At 38.3% G+C, this 16,753-nt stretch overlaps 2 protein-coding genes across 3 annotated transcripts; both read right to left on the bottom strand.

Moving 5' to 3' along the window:
• Window positions 1-1,028: 1,028 nt before the first annotated feature.
• On the bottom strand, window positions 1,029-9,705 carry LOC128619681 (protein lifeguard 2-like). The gene is made up of 12 exons (XM_053644013.1): window positions 9,283-9,705; window positions 8,612-8,687; window positions 7,228-7,325; window positions 7,036-7,100; window positions 6,042-6,095; window positions 5,907-5,957; window positions 5,726-5,765; window positions 5,474-5,511; window positions 5,134-5,221; window positions 3,653-3,748; window positions 3,490-3,543; window positions 1,029-3,369 (listed from the first exon to the last, which is right to left on the bottom strand). The coding sequence occupies exons 1-12, from the start codon at window positions 9,295-9,297 to the stop codon at window positions 3,220-3,222; spliced, it is 825 nt and encodes a 274-aa protein (XP_053499988.1). The 5' UTR covers window positions 9,298-9,705; the 3' UTR covers window positions 1,029-3,219.
• A 1,540-nt stretch (window positions 9,706-11,245) lies between these two features.
• fitm2 (fat storage inducing transmembrane protein 2) lies at window positions 11,246-15,836 on the bottom strand. 2 transcript variants are annotated; one of them, XR_008387981.1, is made up of 3 exons: window positions 15,317-15,836; window positions 14,129-14,810; window positions 11,246-12,486 (listed from the first exon to the last, which is right to left on the bottom strand). XR_008387981.1 is itself a non-coding variant. In XM_053644014.1 (2 exons), exons 1-2 carry the CDS (start codon window positions 15,493-15,495, stop codon window positions 14,216-14,218), a joined length of 774 nt encoding a protein of 257 aa, XP_053499989.1. In that variant the 5' UTR covers window positions 15,496-15,835; the 3' UTR covers window positions 11,246-14,215. The 2 variants fall into 2 exon arrangements, 1 of the variants encoding a protein (XP_053499989.1); XM_053644014.1 differs by having other exon boundaries at window positions 11,246-14,810; window positions 15,317-15,835.
• Between the last annotated feature and the right edge of the window lie 917 nt (window positions 15,837-16,753).

A 16,753-nucleotide genomic window follows, 5' to 3' on the forward strand; every position in this document is an offset into this window, starting at 1 on the left:
TTAAGAACATACTACATTAGGCCATGGTATCTTGTAGTCTGGAAAAAAAAAAAAAAGCAAGCCATATTATCTCGTGCAGGACAGAAAAAAACATGGTTAACGCCTTTCGTTTACAAGGCACTATGCATTGCATTCACATCTAGGGGCAATTTAGCGTACCAAGTTCACCTACCAGAATGTTTCTGATGGGTGGAAAGAAACCAGGGATCCCGGAGGAAGCCCACACAGACATAGGGAGAATATGCAGAACTCCACACAGATAGTAACCAAGCTCAGGTTGGAACCAGAGACCCTGGAGCTGTGATAATTCTTTCATTATATTTTGGAAACACTGGGTGTGAAGCGGGAATGCACCCAGGATGGGATGCCAGTCCTCGTGTCTATGGGCAGTTTAGCATAGCCAGTTCACCTACCGGCATGGTTTTGGGAGCCGGGAGGAAACCCACACTGGCAACCATTTTTCTGTGGTTTGCGGTCTTTATTTTGTCAAAAGATCCACTGCAAAGTCTTAGCACAGAGGAACCACGTTTTGGGTTAAGATTTTGGGTATAGTAGAGTGGGCTGCTTCCAGAAAGATTTTAAGCTTAAATAGAAATTCTGTCTGAATTTCTGCTGAAAGCATTTTGGTGATGATGACAAAATTATTTTCCATGTATGCAGCAAAATTGTCTTTTCTTATACAGGTTCTTTATCTCATTTTGCAATGTAACAGGAAAATACTATGAGAATGATTTTTGTAAGAGGAGAGGTAATTCATTTCTCCAATTGTCCAAGTGAAAAAAAATAAAATACATAAATTACCCAACGTGTGTACTGTTAATTTAAAATAATAATTTAAGCCAATTTTTCGGAAGGGTGCCAATAATTCTGGAAGTGACTGAAAAGTATATATCATTGTGCCATTACACTCCTATAATGTTGAACGTATTTTATCTATGAACTATTAACAATGTGATAAATAATAGAGATATCATAAACTCCAAGCAGTATATGTTCTGTTAATAAGAAAGACCATTCAATAAATCATACCTGTTTGGAGTTATTTATTTGTGTCTCAGAGATCAGGATTATATGCATGATGAACATTTAATTATATTATTTACATCACATTTCACAATTCGTCTGTTGCTTTCTATCAAAAATAATCATACCATCAAAACTACTTTTGTAATTTGTTTGAAACATTTCTAAACATCTCTATGTCTATTTCTAAGTAAAAACCACTGCGTATAGTCAAGATCCCTCACTACAGACTTTTTTAAAAATACAAATAATAAAAAAGCAGATTTTAGTTCACATAAAAATCTTACAACGCTGAGAAAGAATATCATAAATAAATCATTTCATGCTAATGAGTCCACTGCCGATACTGACAGTGAGAAAACATCTGTAGAAACCACTGCAGGTAAAACAGAGACATATTCACCGGTGAGCAAAAGTGAAAGACTGCAAAACACGTGCTGAATAGGCTTTAGAAAACATACAACCTCCACAAAATACATTTTATAGAAATGATGTATACACATGCTGTCGTGCACCTTGGGCCCTTTATCAAGGGGGAAATACAGCTTCAGTCTAAAGATTTTCACCTAGTTATGATGGTTCTATACATTTAAGTGTATAAATAAAATACTGGCACTGTCTAAGTATGCATGTAACATTTTTCTTTTGTCACACACACTTGTATTTAAATAGCATCTATCCTTCATAGCTGTAGTTCTCTACATGATACTTCAGATCTACAGGAAAAAGACATGGAACGCACACTGGGGCAGGAGAGAAGCTTAGCTCAAGGATGAAACTACAATAAAACACTGAGAGGACATGATCATTCGAACTAGAAATAGGGATTAAACAGAGATAAAAGGCTACAGGGAACACGGAGTCACCTCACGATGCAGCGTTGGGAAGGTATCTGCATCTTGTGAAGCTCACAGTTTTTCTTATTACAAAAAGTTCAAATACAACAGCAGCAATGGAGGCTTTAATTATCATAACTGATTGAGTATTTTTTTATTTTTTTTTTTACTTTTTATGCATTTGTTAAATATCCAGTTTCCGGACTATTCTCAGCTAGAACAGTTTATCAATTTACAAATACAATTTTCTCTGATATCGTGGAGCAAATCGATAACTGCTAATTCTTTCAGATTTGAGATTGTTTCTGCCATACTGCAATTTTGCTTAAGAGAGTATTTAAAAAAACGTTTCTTTTTTTATTATTTTTTTATTTAAATGGCTTACTTTTAACTGTGTGGTTTTGCAACAGTGCACCCTTTAATATTTTATGACCTATTAATTAGCACTGTTGTGGCTTTTTAATGCAAGATGCAGTTAAATAAATTGTATTATGCCATTTGTAGTATCTTCGTATACATTTTCGTATTTTAGCATCATTTTAAGGCCTTTAAAATACTTCACTTTTTTTTTTTTACTTAAATTATCTTATGCATCATTTTTACTCAATAACAGTTTAAGATAACATAAAAATAAAAAATGCAGCATAAATAAAACATTGTTATTATTATTATTATTATTGTTACTATTAGTAGTAGTAGTAGTAGTAGTACCACTCACTCATTATTAGCTTTGCTATGGTAAGTTATGTACTTATATATGTTTTAGGGCTGTTTATGTGGAACATTTTGGTTGAATGCCTTTGTGAATTATTCAGTGAAAAGGATTTGTTCTAAATCAAAATTTGTGATTATGTGTTATCTGCATATACACAAACATGAAAGGACCCGAGTTTCAGCCTGATGGCACGTGGAATACCATTAGAAAACAAACCAGAATTGCTCCGGTATTGGAAAGTTGACTAAAACTACATAACAGTTTTGCTAAGACCTTCTCCCATGTTTCCTTTCCTAATACATTTTAACGTTAGTGTAAATGCTAGTTTTGACTTTGCGTTATATAATCATGCATTCTAAATATTTCTGAACATAACACAGTAGCTGTTCCTAGTGAGTTTCTAAGTGAGCTCTGGATAAACAATTTTTCCATTCTAATCACACAAACAAACTACAGATCTGTTCGATAGAGATTAGCTTGAGAATTCCAGAGTGTTATGAATTTCTAATGCAAAGCAATGAACAATGCACACCGTGGTCCTCACAGGATGGCAAATCATTCCAAAGTACAACAGGGTGAGATGTAACTTCACATTGCACACAGCCCTGGAAATGCATTAATTAGGAGAGCCGACTTAAGCTCAGCTCACTCTCTCTGATTTCCAAAAATCTGGAGGAAAAAGGAGAAGATGTACACAATGTCCAGATAGATATTGAGTGTGGCAAAGACGTACTCCTCTGGGCTTATATTGTAGCGCTTTTTTCCGATCAGGAGCTGTGTGTCGAATGCCAGAAACTTGAAAGAAAATGACAGCACCATCAGCAATGTTTAATTTCACACACACACACACACACACACACACACACACACACATATATATATATATATATTAATGAGCTACAGGTAGTGCCTTACCATGCTGAACAGTACTGCTCCCATCCCAGCAAACACAGCCTGCATCCAAGGAACCTACATGGTTAATAGTTTTTTAAAAAGCAGCTGCAATAGTACTGCAATCAGGTAATACATGATTCAGTATCATTCATGGTGTTCTTTTCTGCGGAAAGTGGATACTTACATGGCCAAAAGGAAGAATAAAAGCCAGGACCAGTCCACATATGAAGAATGAGCTGCACATGACAAACAGCACACCGTGACATGAGGTCACATCAATCTAGAAAAAGACACAGAAAAAAGAAAGAAAATTTGACCAATCCCGCCATCTCCCACAGTTATTACTTTTGTTTGCACCTGCCCGTGTTCTTTGAATAGAAATGTCTTTGAAAAGACAGTGGATAGTACAACCCCAGTTCCAAAAAAGTTGGGACAGTATGGAAAATGCAAAAAAACCCAAACAACGAGTCGTTTGAAAATTCGGTTCACCCTGTACTATATTGAAAACACATTATTAACACATTATTTGATGTTTTACTTTGTGAATTTTACTTATTTTTGAAAATATACTCTCAAATATGTCAAATCTGATGACTGCAACACACTCCAAAAAGTTGGGACAGTCGACTGTTTACCACTATGTAACATCACCTTTTATTTTCATAACACTTATTAAGCGTTTGAGCGCTGAGTGAAGACACCAGTTGGTTAAGTTTAACAAGTGGAATTTTTCCCCCATTCATCCATTATGCATTTCTTCAGCTGTGCAACTGTACAGGGTCTTCGTTGCCTTATTTTGTGCTTCATAATGCACCACACATTCTCAGTGGGAGAAAGGTCAGGACTGCAGCGGGCCATGCTCGCACCTGCACTCTCTGTTTACACGACCATGCGCTTGTAATCCGGGCAGAATGTGGTTTGGCATTGTCCTGCTCTGGATGGCAGCATATGCTGCTCCAAAATGTGTACATATCTGACAAATGGTTACCAAAGTATTCCCGAGCCCATGTCGGGATATCCATTACAGACTCATGACGGTTTTTAAGACGGTGACGTCTGAGGGATCGGAGATCACGCGCATTCAGAAGTGGTTTTCGGCCTCGCCCTTGACGCACAGAAATTTAACCGGATCCCTTGAAACTTTTAATTATATTGTACACTGTAGAAGGTGAAATGCCCACAATCCTACGGATTTGTCTTTGGGGAATGTTGTTCTCAAAGTGTTGGATTATTTGGGCGAGCCTTGACCCCGTCCTTGCTCTTGAAGGACGAGGCCTTTTTTGGAGGCTCCTTATATACTACAATTAGACGATTGCCTCACCTGTTTCACATCACCTTCTTATTTCAACTTGTCACATCGCTATTAGTCCTAAATTGCCCTTGTCCCAACTGTTTTGGAACATGTTGCAAGTCGAGTACCCAATACACACCTATGTTAATGAGCGTGGACTTTATTCGTCCCACAAGCTTTATATGTGGCCGATTAGTCCCTCCCACACAAGAATAAAAAACCGCCCGTGACTTCTTCTTGGGTCCTTTGACATACCAGTTAAATAACCCCAACAGCATGTTCAGTGTCAAATGAAACTTGTCAGTGAAATATATTTGAACAGACATACATTAATGAGAGACATACAGTGTTTCTGTGAATGATCTTGTACTCACCTTTGTCTGAAAGCTAAAAACTGTGACACTCAGACAGACCAGGACTGTAATACCCAAGCAGATCATCACAGACTTGGTATTGTAGTAACTGTGGGGGAAAAAAATAGATGGAAGCCAGGGAAACAATGTGCATCAATGTGTGAGAATGTGAGACATTTATAGCCAAGTGTCATGTCAAGTCCTGTCATGATGTTAATAGAGACTGACAGAAATATTTGCCCATTTGAAGCCCTTAAGCATGTTACCTGGAAAATACAACAACCCCAAAACAAATATGCATGCTATACTCTGACACAAACAGAATCACAAACACACAAGGACATACGGTTGGATACTGTACCTGGACAACATTCCCGTCATATATGAAAGAGACAGAGTCTGGAATGGGAGAAATTACAATGAATGCTGGCAATGTCTCCAGTACTACACGGGAAATCCCCTACCTTAGACTTCCATAGGTTTATCTGTCAATGATTGTACATCCTAATCTATTCTCAAGGAGAAATCCATATAATATAGAGATACAATACTGTATTTTGACAGTGTTTTCTCAAAATAATGATTATTTTCAATAGACTGGAGGAAGACTCACAAAGATGGCCAACAGAATCAGGTTCCATGGAAACTGCCTCCTATGGTTAGAGATAGAAAGAGAGGTGTGAGTGATCGCAGTGGGCCTATTTATTAATTAAAGCTCTATAATAAGACTCATTTGTCTGCTAAATGTACCAAGTGTAAAATTTGAGCCGTCAGAGTTACAGCCAGAATCTCACCTCGGTCCAGCACAGCAGGACAGCGTTATGTAGGTTACAGCGAACACTGCACTGCAGGTGAGAATAAAACGTAGTCATTCAGCAATATACTATTCGGATCGTCTATTAAACTTATTTGCACCATTTATGACTTACTATGCTGCCCAGTACCATCCAGGATTAGCCTGAATGTAGTCCTTTATTGGTTCACTGAGAAAGAAAAGAACGTACAGATTAAAACTACAGTGACATGCGAAAGTATTCACCCCCCCCCCCTTGAATTTTTCCACGTTTTGTAGTGTTACAACCTGGAACTGAAATGGATATGATTGAGATTTTTACCATTTGATTTACGCAAAAACGTGTAACATTTGAAAATGCTAAATATATTTTTTTTATTGTGACCCCCTGGGTCAATACTTTGTAGTCATGGTCAACCACTTTTGGCTGCAATCGCAGCTGCAAGTCTTCCCAGATACAGCATGCCTCTTGGAAAAATTGCTGAAGCTCAGTCAGATTGAATGGAGACAGCGATTTTCATGTCTTCCCTCGTATTAGCCCTTTAACGTTCTTGGTTTTGAACCACTCCAGTGTAGCACTGGCTTTCTGTTGGAAGGTGAATATCTCTTGAATGTCTCTTGAACGCTGGAAAAGGTTTTACTCTTGCATTGCCCTGTATTTGGCTTCGTCCATCTTGTCCTCTGAGCTGTTTCCCCAGTCCCTGCTGATTGAAAGCATCCGCACAACACGATACTACTACCACCATTCGTCACAGTGGAGTGAACATGGTGTTCTCAGGGTGACGAGCACTATGGGTTTCCACCAAACAAAGCGCTTTATGCCAAGGCCAAAAAATAACATTTTTGTCTCATCAGACCAGAGAACCCTTTTTCAACATGTCTGCTAAGTCACCAGCATACCATCTGACAAACTCTTATGCCTTTATTCTGCTTCTCTGACTAATGCCCTCCTTGCCCAGTCACTAACTTTTGGTGGATGACCTACTCTTCTTTGAGTCTTGGCTGTGCCCTATTGTTTTAACATTTTTAATAAACGTGTATAATCTCTTTTCGAATTACACCAATGAAACACCATGAAGGAAATTCAGTTTCTTTTGAAACAGGGCTGCTAACACGTGTAACACACTCACCAGAAAATGAAGATAGACACAATGGCCAGGGTGACAGAGAGCTGGAGTGCCAGGATGGCATAGACCTGCACATATACATCAATATCAGGAAACTAGTACATTAAAATATAAATCGATAACAATCTAAACATACGAATTGCTTGTTTTCCAGACTCTTTTATTTATTTTTTAAAAAATTAAATAAATAATTACCTTCCGTATAAATGTCCGGCGTATGTTCAGGTCATCCCAGCAGTACTCTATGAACATTTCTCCCTCAGGATACGTTCCACTGTAACTAGGGCTTCCACCTTAAACATCACATTTGGTGTTAATAAAACTTTTTTTTGTTTTGTTTAATAACAGCTTTATCCATAACTGTTTAAAAAAAAAAAAAAAAAGAAATACCATCAGAGACCTACTCAGTTGCCTACTAATAATGACTCAGGATGCTGTGGGCTGAAATAACCGTGACAACTAATAAAGTGTAATGGACTTCAATATTTTTTACAGATGTTCCCTAAGCAAGGGGAAAGTCGTCTATGTTAGCATGTTAGAAACAGTACCGCTGCAGATACTATATAGCAGTTTGTTTGGTTGCAGCATCACAAAGGCTCTCGCTGTTGATAAATTGGAAAAACCTGAGGGTAGCAGTTTCAAACAAACAAGTATTTTATTGCTCATTGTGAATCAGTGTGTGAGTGTATGCATACATGGATCACCGTGATTGACGTTCGGCGTCCCAGCCAGAGCGTATTCTGTGATTGGCTCCAGATCCACTCGAGCTTGCCTTTTCAAATTCCTCCACATGATTAATGTTGTTTAATAGGGCGTGCGTTTCTTACGTGATCACAAATTATTCACGCGTTTACTTGATTTCAGAGCATAATATGTTGAAATGTACGTTTTTCCACGTGATTGGATAATACTCACATCATAAAATCACATGTAAGATGCAGTTACTGGAAATGAATGAATGAATGTTGTTCCTGTATCCAGTTATAAACCACGTCAACAACAATTTTTCCAGTAGTTGGTCAAAGAAATTGCATTAGACTGCACTGCCCTCTACAGTCATGTTTACAAACTTCACCTGAGCTAATATTAAAATAATGAGACCTCTTGTCCAGTTATGTTTCAGAACACATCCCTAGTCTTGATGCATGAAGTGTATGTTAAACAATTACCCTGATGAAAAAAACAATAGAAACCTCATAGAAGTTGTAATGGCTTTAATGGGAATTGTATTGGTTTTAATGGAAACTGTAATGGTCCCTGTGGGTCTCTGGTATTTGTTGCCTTCTACTGGTGGCATGTTATGTCTAGGACCAAAATTGATAATAGTATTGGTTTTAATGGTTAGCTGATGGTTTGTAATGTTATTTGTAGTGGAAACCATTAGAACTTCTGTGATGGTTTCTATTTTTTTCTTCTTCTCTCCAGCAGGGTAGAACTGTTTCGCTGCATATTGTTGTTTCTTTCGGCTAAATCTGTATGAATTTCCATTTAACATATGTGATTTAAGACGTGAGCCACAAGGGGATCAGAATACGGCAACACCATACAGTGTGAAGGAGAAGAGATTTTGTGAAATTACCTGCAGTCGCCTCATCATAGCTTGGAGGTGGAGGAGGCAGTGGTGAGCCTTCGTTCGACTTGTTTAGCACTGTAAGCTGTAAATAAGCACATAACGGGGTATTTATGAATCCAGGAAGAAGGATGCTAACGAACTTCAAGCATCTGTTACTGTAATGTCTTATTCAGATCACAATATATGTATTTTAAATTCAAATGCTTCAAACAAAGCCATAACATAGGCTTGTGCGTAAGCTCTCATAGTATGTTATGTATGTTTGTAAATCAACATTATGGTCAGAGGCATAATTATTTGACGCACTTAAATTGATCAGTGGTAATAAAGACTAATATGGACTAAGGGATAAGGAGGTTATTATTACTACTATTATTATACCTGTATTATTTTAAAAGATATGAAACACTTCATTGAGTGTTAGCTGTAAATTCCAGGCTGTTTAATGTAGGTTTTAATATTTAGACTTGGGCTAAAATGAGGCAGTCGAACAGAATTGGGTACAAAAAAACAAAACGTGACACTGCTCTTTTTTAGTCTCTGTGGACCTTAGTCCCTGTGCTTACCAGTGAAGGCAAAGATGAAAACAAACCCAGATGGAGCAATTTATCACCATCTAACCCCCCAGTTAAATAATTTAATTGAACATGCGCACCTAAGCTCCACAAGGATCTTACCTTGCCTTGAGTCATGATAAACGTCTATTTAAATCAATCGTCCAGTGTGGGGTATAGTTCTTCTGTATTTATTCACTCTTCCTCTTGTGTCTATTCCGCAGACTTGTTGCCAATAAAGAGATGCTCGTCTCTGTCTGTTTGGATTAAACGTCTTGCACTGCTGTAATTGTGTAATCCTGCACAGCAGCTCTATTAATCATACGGATCCCCCTCCCTTCCTGCAAAAGGCACATTCTAGCAACCTCCAGCACTAAAGCGCAATCTACAGAGGCCTGGACTAAACCAAACCTCTTAAAAAAACAGGGGTGATTTCTCCCCCCTTTAACATGCACTCAGCTCTGAATCGACGAAACAGCCTCGGTCTAGAGAGATCTGGAACGATCACGCAGCAGCGAGAGAGAACGTGAAGACGTTTGGGTTGAAACCCCAGAATTTTTGTTCTTACAGGAATCTTTTTACTATGTCTTTTGATGTTCAAGTTTATCTGACTCGGACAATGTAACAAACCAATGTCTTAATTATACTTTTTTGACATGTGTTGTGACAATACTGTAGAGTATTATGGTGCTGCTGAGGTGGCATGGCACAAATTAATGAATTGAGGCCACAATATTTCAAGAATACAATCTAATGAATTATGTTTTGGGCAAAAATTGTGGAACTTAAACCCACAACTTACTATGTTCCGGGAACGTCCTACTTCATAAGTGGCCTCCGGTTAATTATTTGGTAGGAATGGGCAAAATGGTAATGACATCCATGTCATAATGCCAGTGACTCCAGTATGTCTTTATGTATCACTCCAAGACTGGAGTAAAGCGTAATATTATCAGTCGTATCTCATGAGCTAGGTTCAAGTGGGCACAATGGTGTAATTCATTTAATGGCTCACTCAATTTAGATCGCAATATTTGCGTTTAGTATTTCATAGGCACCAAATACCGGTGCATCTCAAAAAAATTGTGAACATCGTGGAAAAGCTTTATATTCTATTATTATTATTCTAATATTTTGAGCTGCTGGAGTTCTGATTTTCATGAGCTGTAAGCCATAATAATCAAGAATAAAACAAACAAAAACAAACAAACAAAAAAAACAGGCATGAAATATTTCACTTTATGTGTAATGAATCTAGAATATATGGAAGCTCCACTTTCTGAATGAAAATATGGAAGAAAAAGAAAGTACTTTTTTCCACGATATTCAAATTTTTAGATTTGAATAAACTCAACTCATGGCCTCAATATACAGTATTAAGTCACCGTCACACCTTTTTCCCCCCCCATTTTCTCCCCAAGAGCCAGCTGTTCCCCATCATACGACAACGACTAACCGAGGAGAACGGAGGCTATCACATCACATGCTTTCACATGAAGTCAGCGAACCACATCTTCTCACACTGCTGCTCGTGCTGCGCTTCAAGGCAGCGCAACGCACTTTGTGGAAAGAGCTACCTACCCTCTTCCACATGCACAAGCTCACAGATGCCCGTGATTGGCTAGAGTCACTATGACTTACTGGGAAGAGACAGTAATGCCACCCCTCCCATCCAAACAGTATGGCCAATTTTGCTCCCTTATCTCCTATTTTTGATAAACTACTAAAGGCTAAGAGGAATCTTCTTAACAAGCCAATTTTAATAATATTCTACTAGGTCTAATAACCAGATACTAGAACTACAGGTGCAGTGCAGCTGAAATGACACATCATTTAATGACATCTCTGAAAATGTGAAACTGTGATATTGGGATGGATGGATGGATAGATATCAAACTATGAGCTTATCATACCGTTTAACCATTGGTTTAGAAGAAAATATGACACATCTCATTAAACGGTAAATGCAGTTCACACAATGCATTTGTAAAATACATAAAAAATAAATACATTCTATATAACACAGACAGTCAAGTGATCAAATGTTTTTCGTTTCTAGAGGAAGGAGAGGACACAAACACAGCTCTAGGCCACAAAATCATAAGATTTTTAATACAGAATTTAAATGGTAATGTGATAATTCAGTCAGGTCCCCAATAAGTCATCATAAAATCACTCAATGACTAATTTAAATACATCTAAAAGTGCAACCCCTTAAACTCCCAGGAACAGATCTAATTTCTCACGTCTCACTCATCAATACATCTTTTATCTATAACGGCACAATTCCTAGTAACTGAATAATATACTTTAGAATAAATGCCGGTAACTGGGACTTCAAGGGGTTAGTCAAGACAAGCCACTTCTGTCAGGTCCGAGTCGAGTTGAAACTGACAAACAAAGGTCACAAAGTGTTATAATATATGACATGTAACGCAAGGATTCAGTTGAGGTTTCAAAACTATAAATCGCACAACATACGATAGGAAAACCTGCATTACAGTCAGAGGTAATTTTACGATGAGCTGCATTCGAAAACATCTATAATGCTAAATTATACTACAAGGCTAAATAATACTCAGCCAATAACAATAACTAGCCGAGTAGTACAAATGATCATAAGGGCAAACACTTACACAAAAAAAGCATGTTATGTTATAACAATGACATAATTAGGCGATATTTACAGTGCATCTCAAACTCATAGATAAGTATACAAGTATAGACACGGAATCAAAACGCGAGAGTAGCGAGAAAAGCAAAAATCACTATTGTAGCTACCTATTCTGTAGGTAGTTATCAGGATAATTAAATAATATAGAAAGACAATGTTCTATGTAAATCAGTGCACTCAGCAAAACTTGAGAGCGCCACTAAATGACACTAAGAATGGAATAAAACACAATAGAGCACACCGTTATGGGAAAATAATCAGTGATGTAGTTGATTATACAAGCTTGAATTGAATTATTTCCCTACACCACCAAGCCCCTTTATTCACCTTATATCAGCAAAATGGTAACAATTATTCATTGATCAAAGAACATATCGTACGTTTTAGTTTAATTTAATATTTCTCTTGCTTGAAATTAATTTTTAAAAAAAACAAAAAAATTACAACTTGTCATTTTACCAAGGAACGAAACCACATGGAATAATTTTCTCTTTTGTTTTGGAAAACATAAAGTTACGGCTTTACCTCAGACAGTTCCAGAAAGCGCTGACACTGGAGACTTCTTACGAAAACTTCACCACAGCAGCAACTGCTCACGTTTTTCCATACGTTTTTGTGCGTGTCCGTCGTACAAGTCCCTGAATTAGCTGTTGCTATAGAAACGATAACGTATTAAAATGAGCGCATTGATCTAGACGTAATTTGCCTTTCAGTCTGAAAATTAACATACATTAACACGTTCTGACCAATCAGAATCGAGAATTCAACAGTGCTGTGGTATATATATATATATAAATATAACCTCAATCTTTGCAATACAGGTGCATCTCAAAAAATTTGAATATCGTGGAAAAGTACATTTTTTCCGTATTTTCGTTCCAAAAGTGGAACCTTCATATAGTCTAGATTCATTACACAAAGTCGAATATTTCAAGCCTTTTTATTTGGTTTTAATCTTGATTACGGCTTACGGCATGGAAATCGAAATTCCAGTATCTCTAAATATTAGAATAAAGAATTTATAATACAGAAATGTCGACCTTGTGAACAGTATGATAATTTATGCGCCGATACTCGTTCGGGGTTTTAATACTTTCACAGGAATTACTGCATGAATGCGGTGTGGCATGGAGGCGATCAGCCTGAGGCACTGCTGAGGTGTTCTGGAAGTCCAGGTTGCTTTGATAGCGGCCTTCAGCTCGTCTGTATTGTTGGGTCTGGTGTCTCTCATTGATTCTCTATGGGGTTCGGGTCAGGCGAGTCGGTTGGCCAATCAAGCACAGTAACACCATGGTCAGTAAACCAGTTACTAGAAGTTTTGGCACTGTGGGCAGGTGCAGAGTCCTGCTGGAAGAGAATCAGCATCTCCATAAAGCTCGTCAGCAGATGGAAGCATGAAGTTCTCTAAAATCTCCTGGTAGACACTGCATCGACTCTCGACTTGAGAAAACACACTGGACCAACACCAGCAGATGACATGGCAACCCAAATCATCACTGACTGTGGAAACTTCACACTGGACTTCAAGCAGCTTGGATTCTGTCCCTCTCCACTCTTCCTGCAGACTCTGGGACCTTGATTTCCAAATCAAATGCGAAATTTACTTTCATCTTCCCCGTGATTGTGGTCGTGTACTGAATCAGACTGAGAGATTAAAGCCTCAGGAAACCTTTGCTGGTGTTTTGAGTTAATCAGCTGATTAGAGTCTTCGCCTCAGGTTGAAATTTCTGTATTATAAATTCTTTATTCTAATATTTTGAGATACTGGATTTTTGAGTTCCATGAGCTGTAAGCCATAATCATCAAGATTTAAAGAAGAAAAAAAAAAGGCCTAAAATATTGCACTTTATGTGTAATGAATCTAGAATATATGAAAGTTCCACTTTTTGAATTAAATTATGGAAAAAAACCAAACTTTTCCACGAGATTATTATTATTTTTTTTAGATGTACCTGTACATTCATTAGCAACAGGTTTTGCTAGAACTTATACTGAGTGTTATGGATGTTTTTTTTTAAACTGAGGCACCAATAAGAAAACCAGACATTGTAGCATCTGGGACACATGCTTAAAGCACTGATTGTATGCAAACTTATGTAAAGTTGCACACTGAGGAGATTTCATGAATCCTCCATCAGAAGCCACTTATTTTAAAAAGGCAACATTAAGCTTTACACTCTCCAATTACAGAGACAGTTTTGGAACACCAGCTGCCAACCACCTCCATGAGTCAAGCACACAAATCCCTTGGTCACAAACGACCTTTTAATAGGACAGACAATACATGTAGCAGACCTGCAAATAACCCTGGTCAAAAGGTTGGAGTCATAGCTTTCCATGTCAGTTTGTTCCACTGCGATATTTCAAGTTAAACTCTTAAGTCTAGTCATGTTGTTTACGGTCAATCTGGCGAGGAGGGAGTCCCGGTGAAAAAGGGTTCATGTACCAAACCTTATAGGTCATGTACCAGCCCAACACACCAAACAAAGTGCCCAGAAACTTCTGGAACGTGTTGTGGAAGTACACCGAGGTGCAGGCGAACATCCACACCCAGATAACTGCAATTGCATTGAGTGCAAGATACAGGGCATCAAGGACGGTGGTTCTGTTTTGGTAGTGTTGCACAAGGTATAGCATTGGAACCATTTCTTCCACAATTAATAGTGTTGAGTAAGATAATATGAAGGAGTGGCCAGATATGTCAAAACCTTCCCAAAAGTGTCCGGCATTTCTGCACTCGGCCTTTGTGTCGAAACCCTGCAGGATCTCTGCCATTTTGTCTGACTTGTAGCATACCCCTGTGACATCTTCGATGTAGAAGAACGTCTCAGTGCAGGAGTACCAAATGGCTGTGGCTACCACAAGACACGTGAGGCGTTTGGACACGAAGATGAAGTTTCTGTCGTAGGAGTTGGACAGCAATATAAATGGTAGCAACAGGACCAGGTTCCATCCCCATGACACTTTCACAAAATATCTGAAAGGAAAAAACAAAATAAAACAAACGAATAACCTATAGAGGATTTCTTAAATAATCATCTGAAAACGACCAACCTAGGGTTGGCGAGATAGATACTATAATGGACCAAATACCTGTATAGACTACACTGTATTAGTTTGGTTATTTTCTGTTATATCAAATTTTATTCTGGAGAGCCTTCAGAAAATCATGTAAAACGCTTTGATTAGCAAATGATCCCGACGATTCAATGAATATGCAAATTAACCCGTGACGTCAGCCGGAGACTAACGACGTCATAAGCATGCACTAGTTTCTTTCAGCGTTGAAAACGCCGGGCTTAATGACATTAGCTAGCCAATTAGCATTACGTAGACATGAAAACTAGGTAAATAAGGCTAGGGTGACATTTTAAGAGCTAGCTAGGTATAGTCAGTCACTGAACTAGCATCAGTAGCTAACAGTAAATTAACTAGATAACGAGGTGACGGTTTATGTTAACCAAATGTGATGTCCATACTTACACGTTCAAAACGTTTCCACTGCTGCTGAAGTATGAGCTCGGCACAACAGCCAACTCTTTCAATAATGACCCTCCAAGTGAAAGAGCAAAGAAAAACCACGGTAAATATTTTCGGCCAATTGTAACATTAAATACCAGAAAAGGAAGCGAATTCTTCACGACGCCGCTTAATGCAGACATTGTGTCCCGACACACGTAGGAGAGTTCAAACCAGCGTCAAGATCACGAACCGGTCATTTCCGGGTTCTCCAGAAGGGCGGGGCGACCACGCAGTACCGCCCCCCTTTAAAGTGACCGACACACAAATTTGGAGTATAACTCACTTGTAAATCCTCCCATACAAATGTGTACGGAAAAGGCAAGAGACAATTCAAAATTGAAAGTACTGTTATCATCAACAGAAGCAAGAAATATTATATATTGGAAGAGAAGAGTATATCGTAGGATTTGAGAACAATATGAGGAAATCAGATCCATACTTCACCATAGAGCAGTGGTGAACTTCTCGTAACCAGAGACCCCATTTCACTGTGAAATAAATTCAACAGATCCATTCAATATGGGCTTATATCATGAACATTATTAAAATTTGAGCGTTCTGTACCTGAACTTTCCACTGATAGGACATATTAGGTCTGAGGTGACTTTGGTGTATAGAGCGCTAAATATAAGCCTGCTGAAAAAACAAACATCCATCCATCTTCTATACCACTTACTCCTTCTTCAGGGTCATGGGGAAACCTGGAGCCTATCCCAGGGAGCATCGGGCACAAGACAAGGGTGCCAGTCCATCGCAGGGCACAATCAGACACACATTCACACACTACGGACACTTTAGACACGCCAATCAGCCTACCATGCATGTCTTTGGGGGAGGAAACCGGAGTACCCGGAGGAAACCCCCGCAGCACGGGGAGAACATGCAAACTCTGCACACACAGGGCCATGGCAGGAATCGAACCCCCGACCCTGGAGGTGTGAGGCGAACGTGCTAACCACTTAACCACAAACAAACAAACAAACAAACAAACAAACAAAAAAACCCCAATAAAAACCATCACAGAATTTGGTTTACACTAATGGTTTACAATACAAATACCATTACAAACCATCAGCTAAGCTTTAAAACCATTACCATTACTGGTCCTTAATGGCATGCACGAGACATAGCATGCCACCAATAAAAGGCAACAAATTACCAGTAGAGACCAACAAGGGCCATTATAGCCATTAAAACCAGAATCCATTAAAACCAATACAATTCCCATTAAAACCATTAAAACCCATTACAAATTCTATGAGGGTTTCTATTGTTGTGAGACATGCTAGATCCTGTTATCACTAACATTAAAAGAAATATGAACAGTCATTCCCTCACCAACCTCTACTATTATCTCTCTCGTGAAGGTAATAAAATAAAATAATAAAATAAATAAAT

The sequence above is a fragment of the Ictalurus furcatus genome, chromosome 15, assembly GCF_023375685.1.
Source record: "Ictalurus furcatus strain D&B chromosome 15, Billie_1.0, whole genome shotgun sequence".
Classification (NCBI taxonomy): Eukaryota; Metazoa; Chordata; class Actinopteri; order Siluriformes; family Ictaluridae; genus Ictalurus; species Ictalurus furcatus.

What these genes read in the sequence shown, in the direction of transcription:
- LOC128619681 (XM_053644013.1), bottom strand. An exon ending in ATGACGGGAATGTTGTCCAG is followed by an intron (nt 5,222 to 5,473) that starts GTACAGTATCCA and finishes TTTCCCCCACAG; the next exon opens with TTACTACAATACCAAGTCTG. An exon ending in TTTTTAGCTTTCAGACAAAG is followed by an intron (nt 3,749 to 5,133) that starts GTGAGTACAAGA and finishes GTCTTTTTCTAG; the next exon opens with ATTGATGTGACCTCATGTCA.
- fitm2 (XM_053644014.1), bottom strand. Translation starts at nt 15,495, where the DNA reads ATGTCTGCATTAAGCGGCGTCGTGAAGAATTCGCTTCCTTTTCTGGTA. An exon ending in AGTGGAAACGTTTTGAACGT is followed by an intron (nt 14,811 to 15,316) that starts GTAAGTATGGAC and finishes TTTTCCTTTCAG; the next exon opens with ATATTTTGTGAAAGTGTCAT.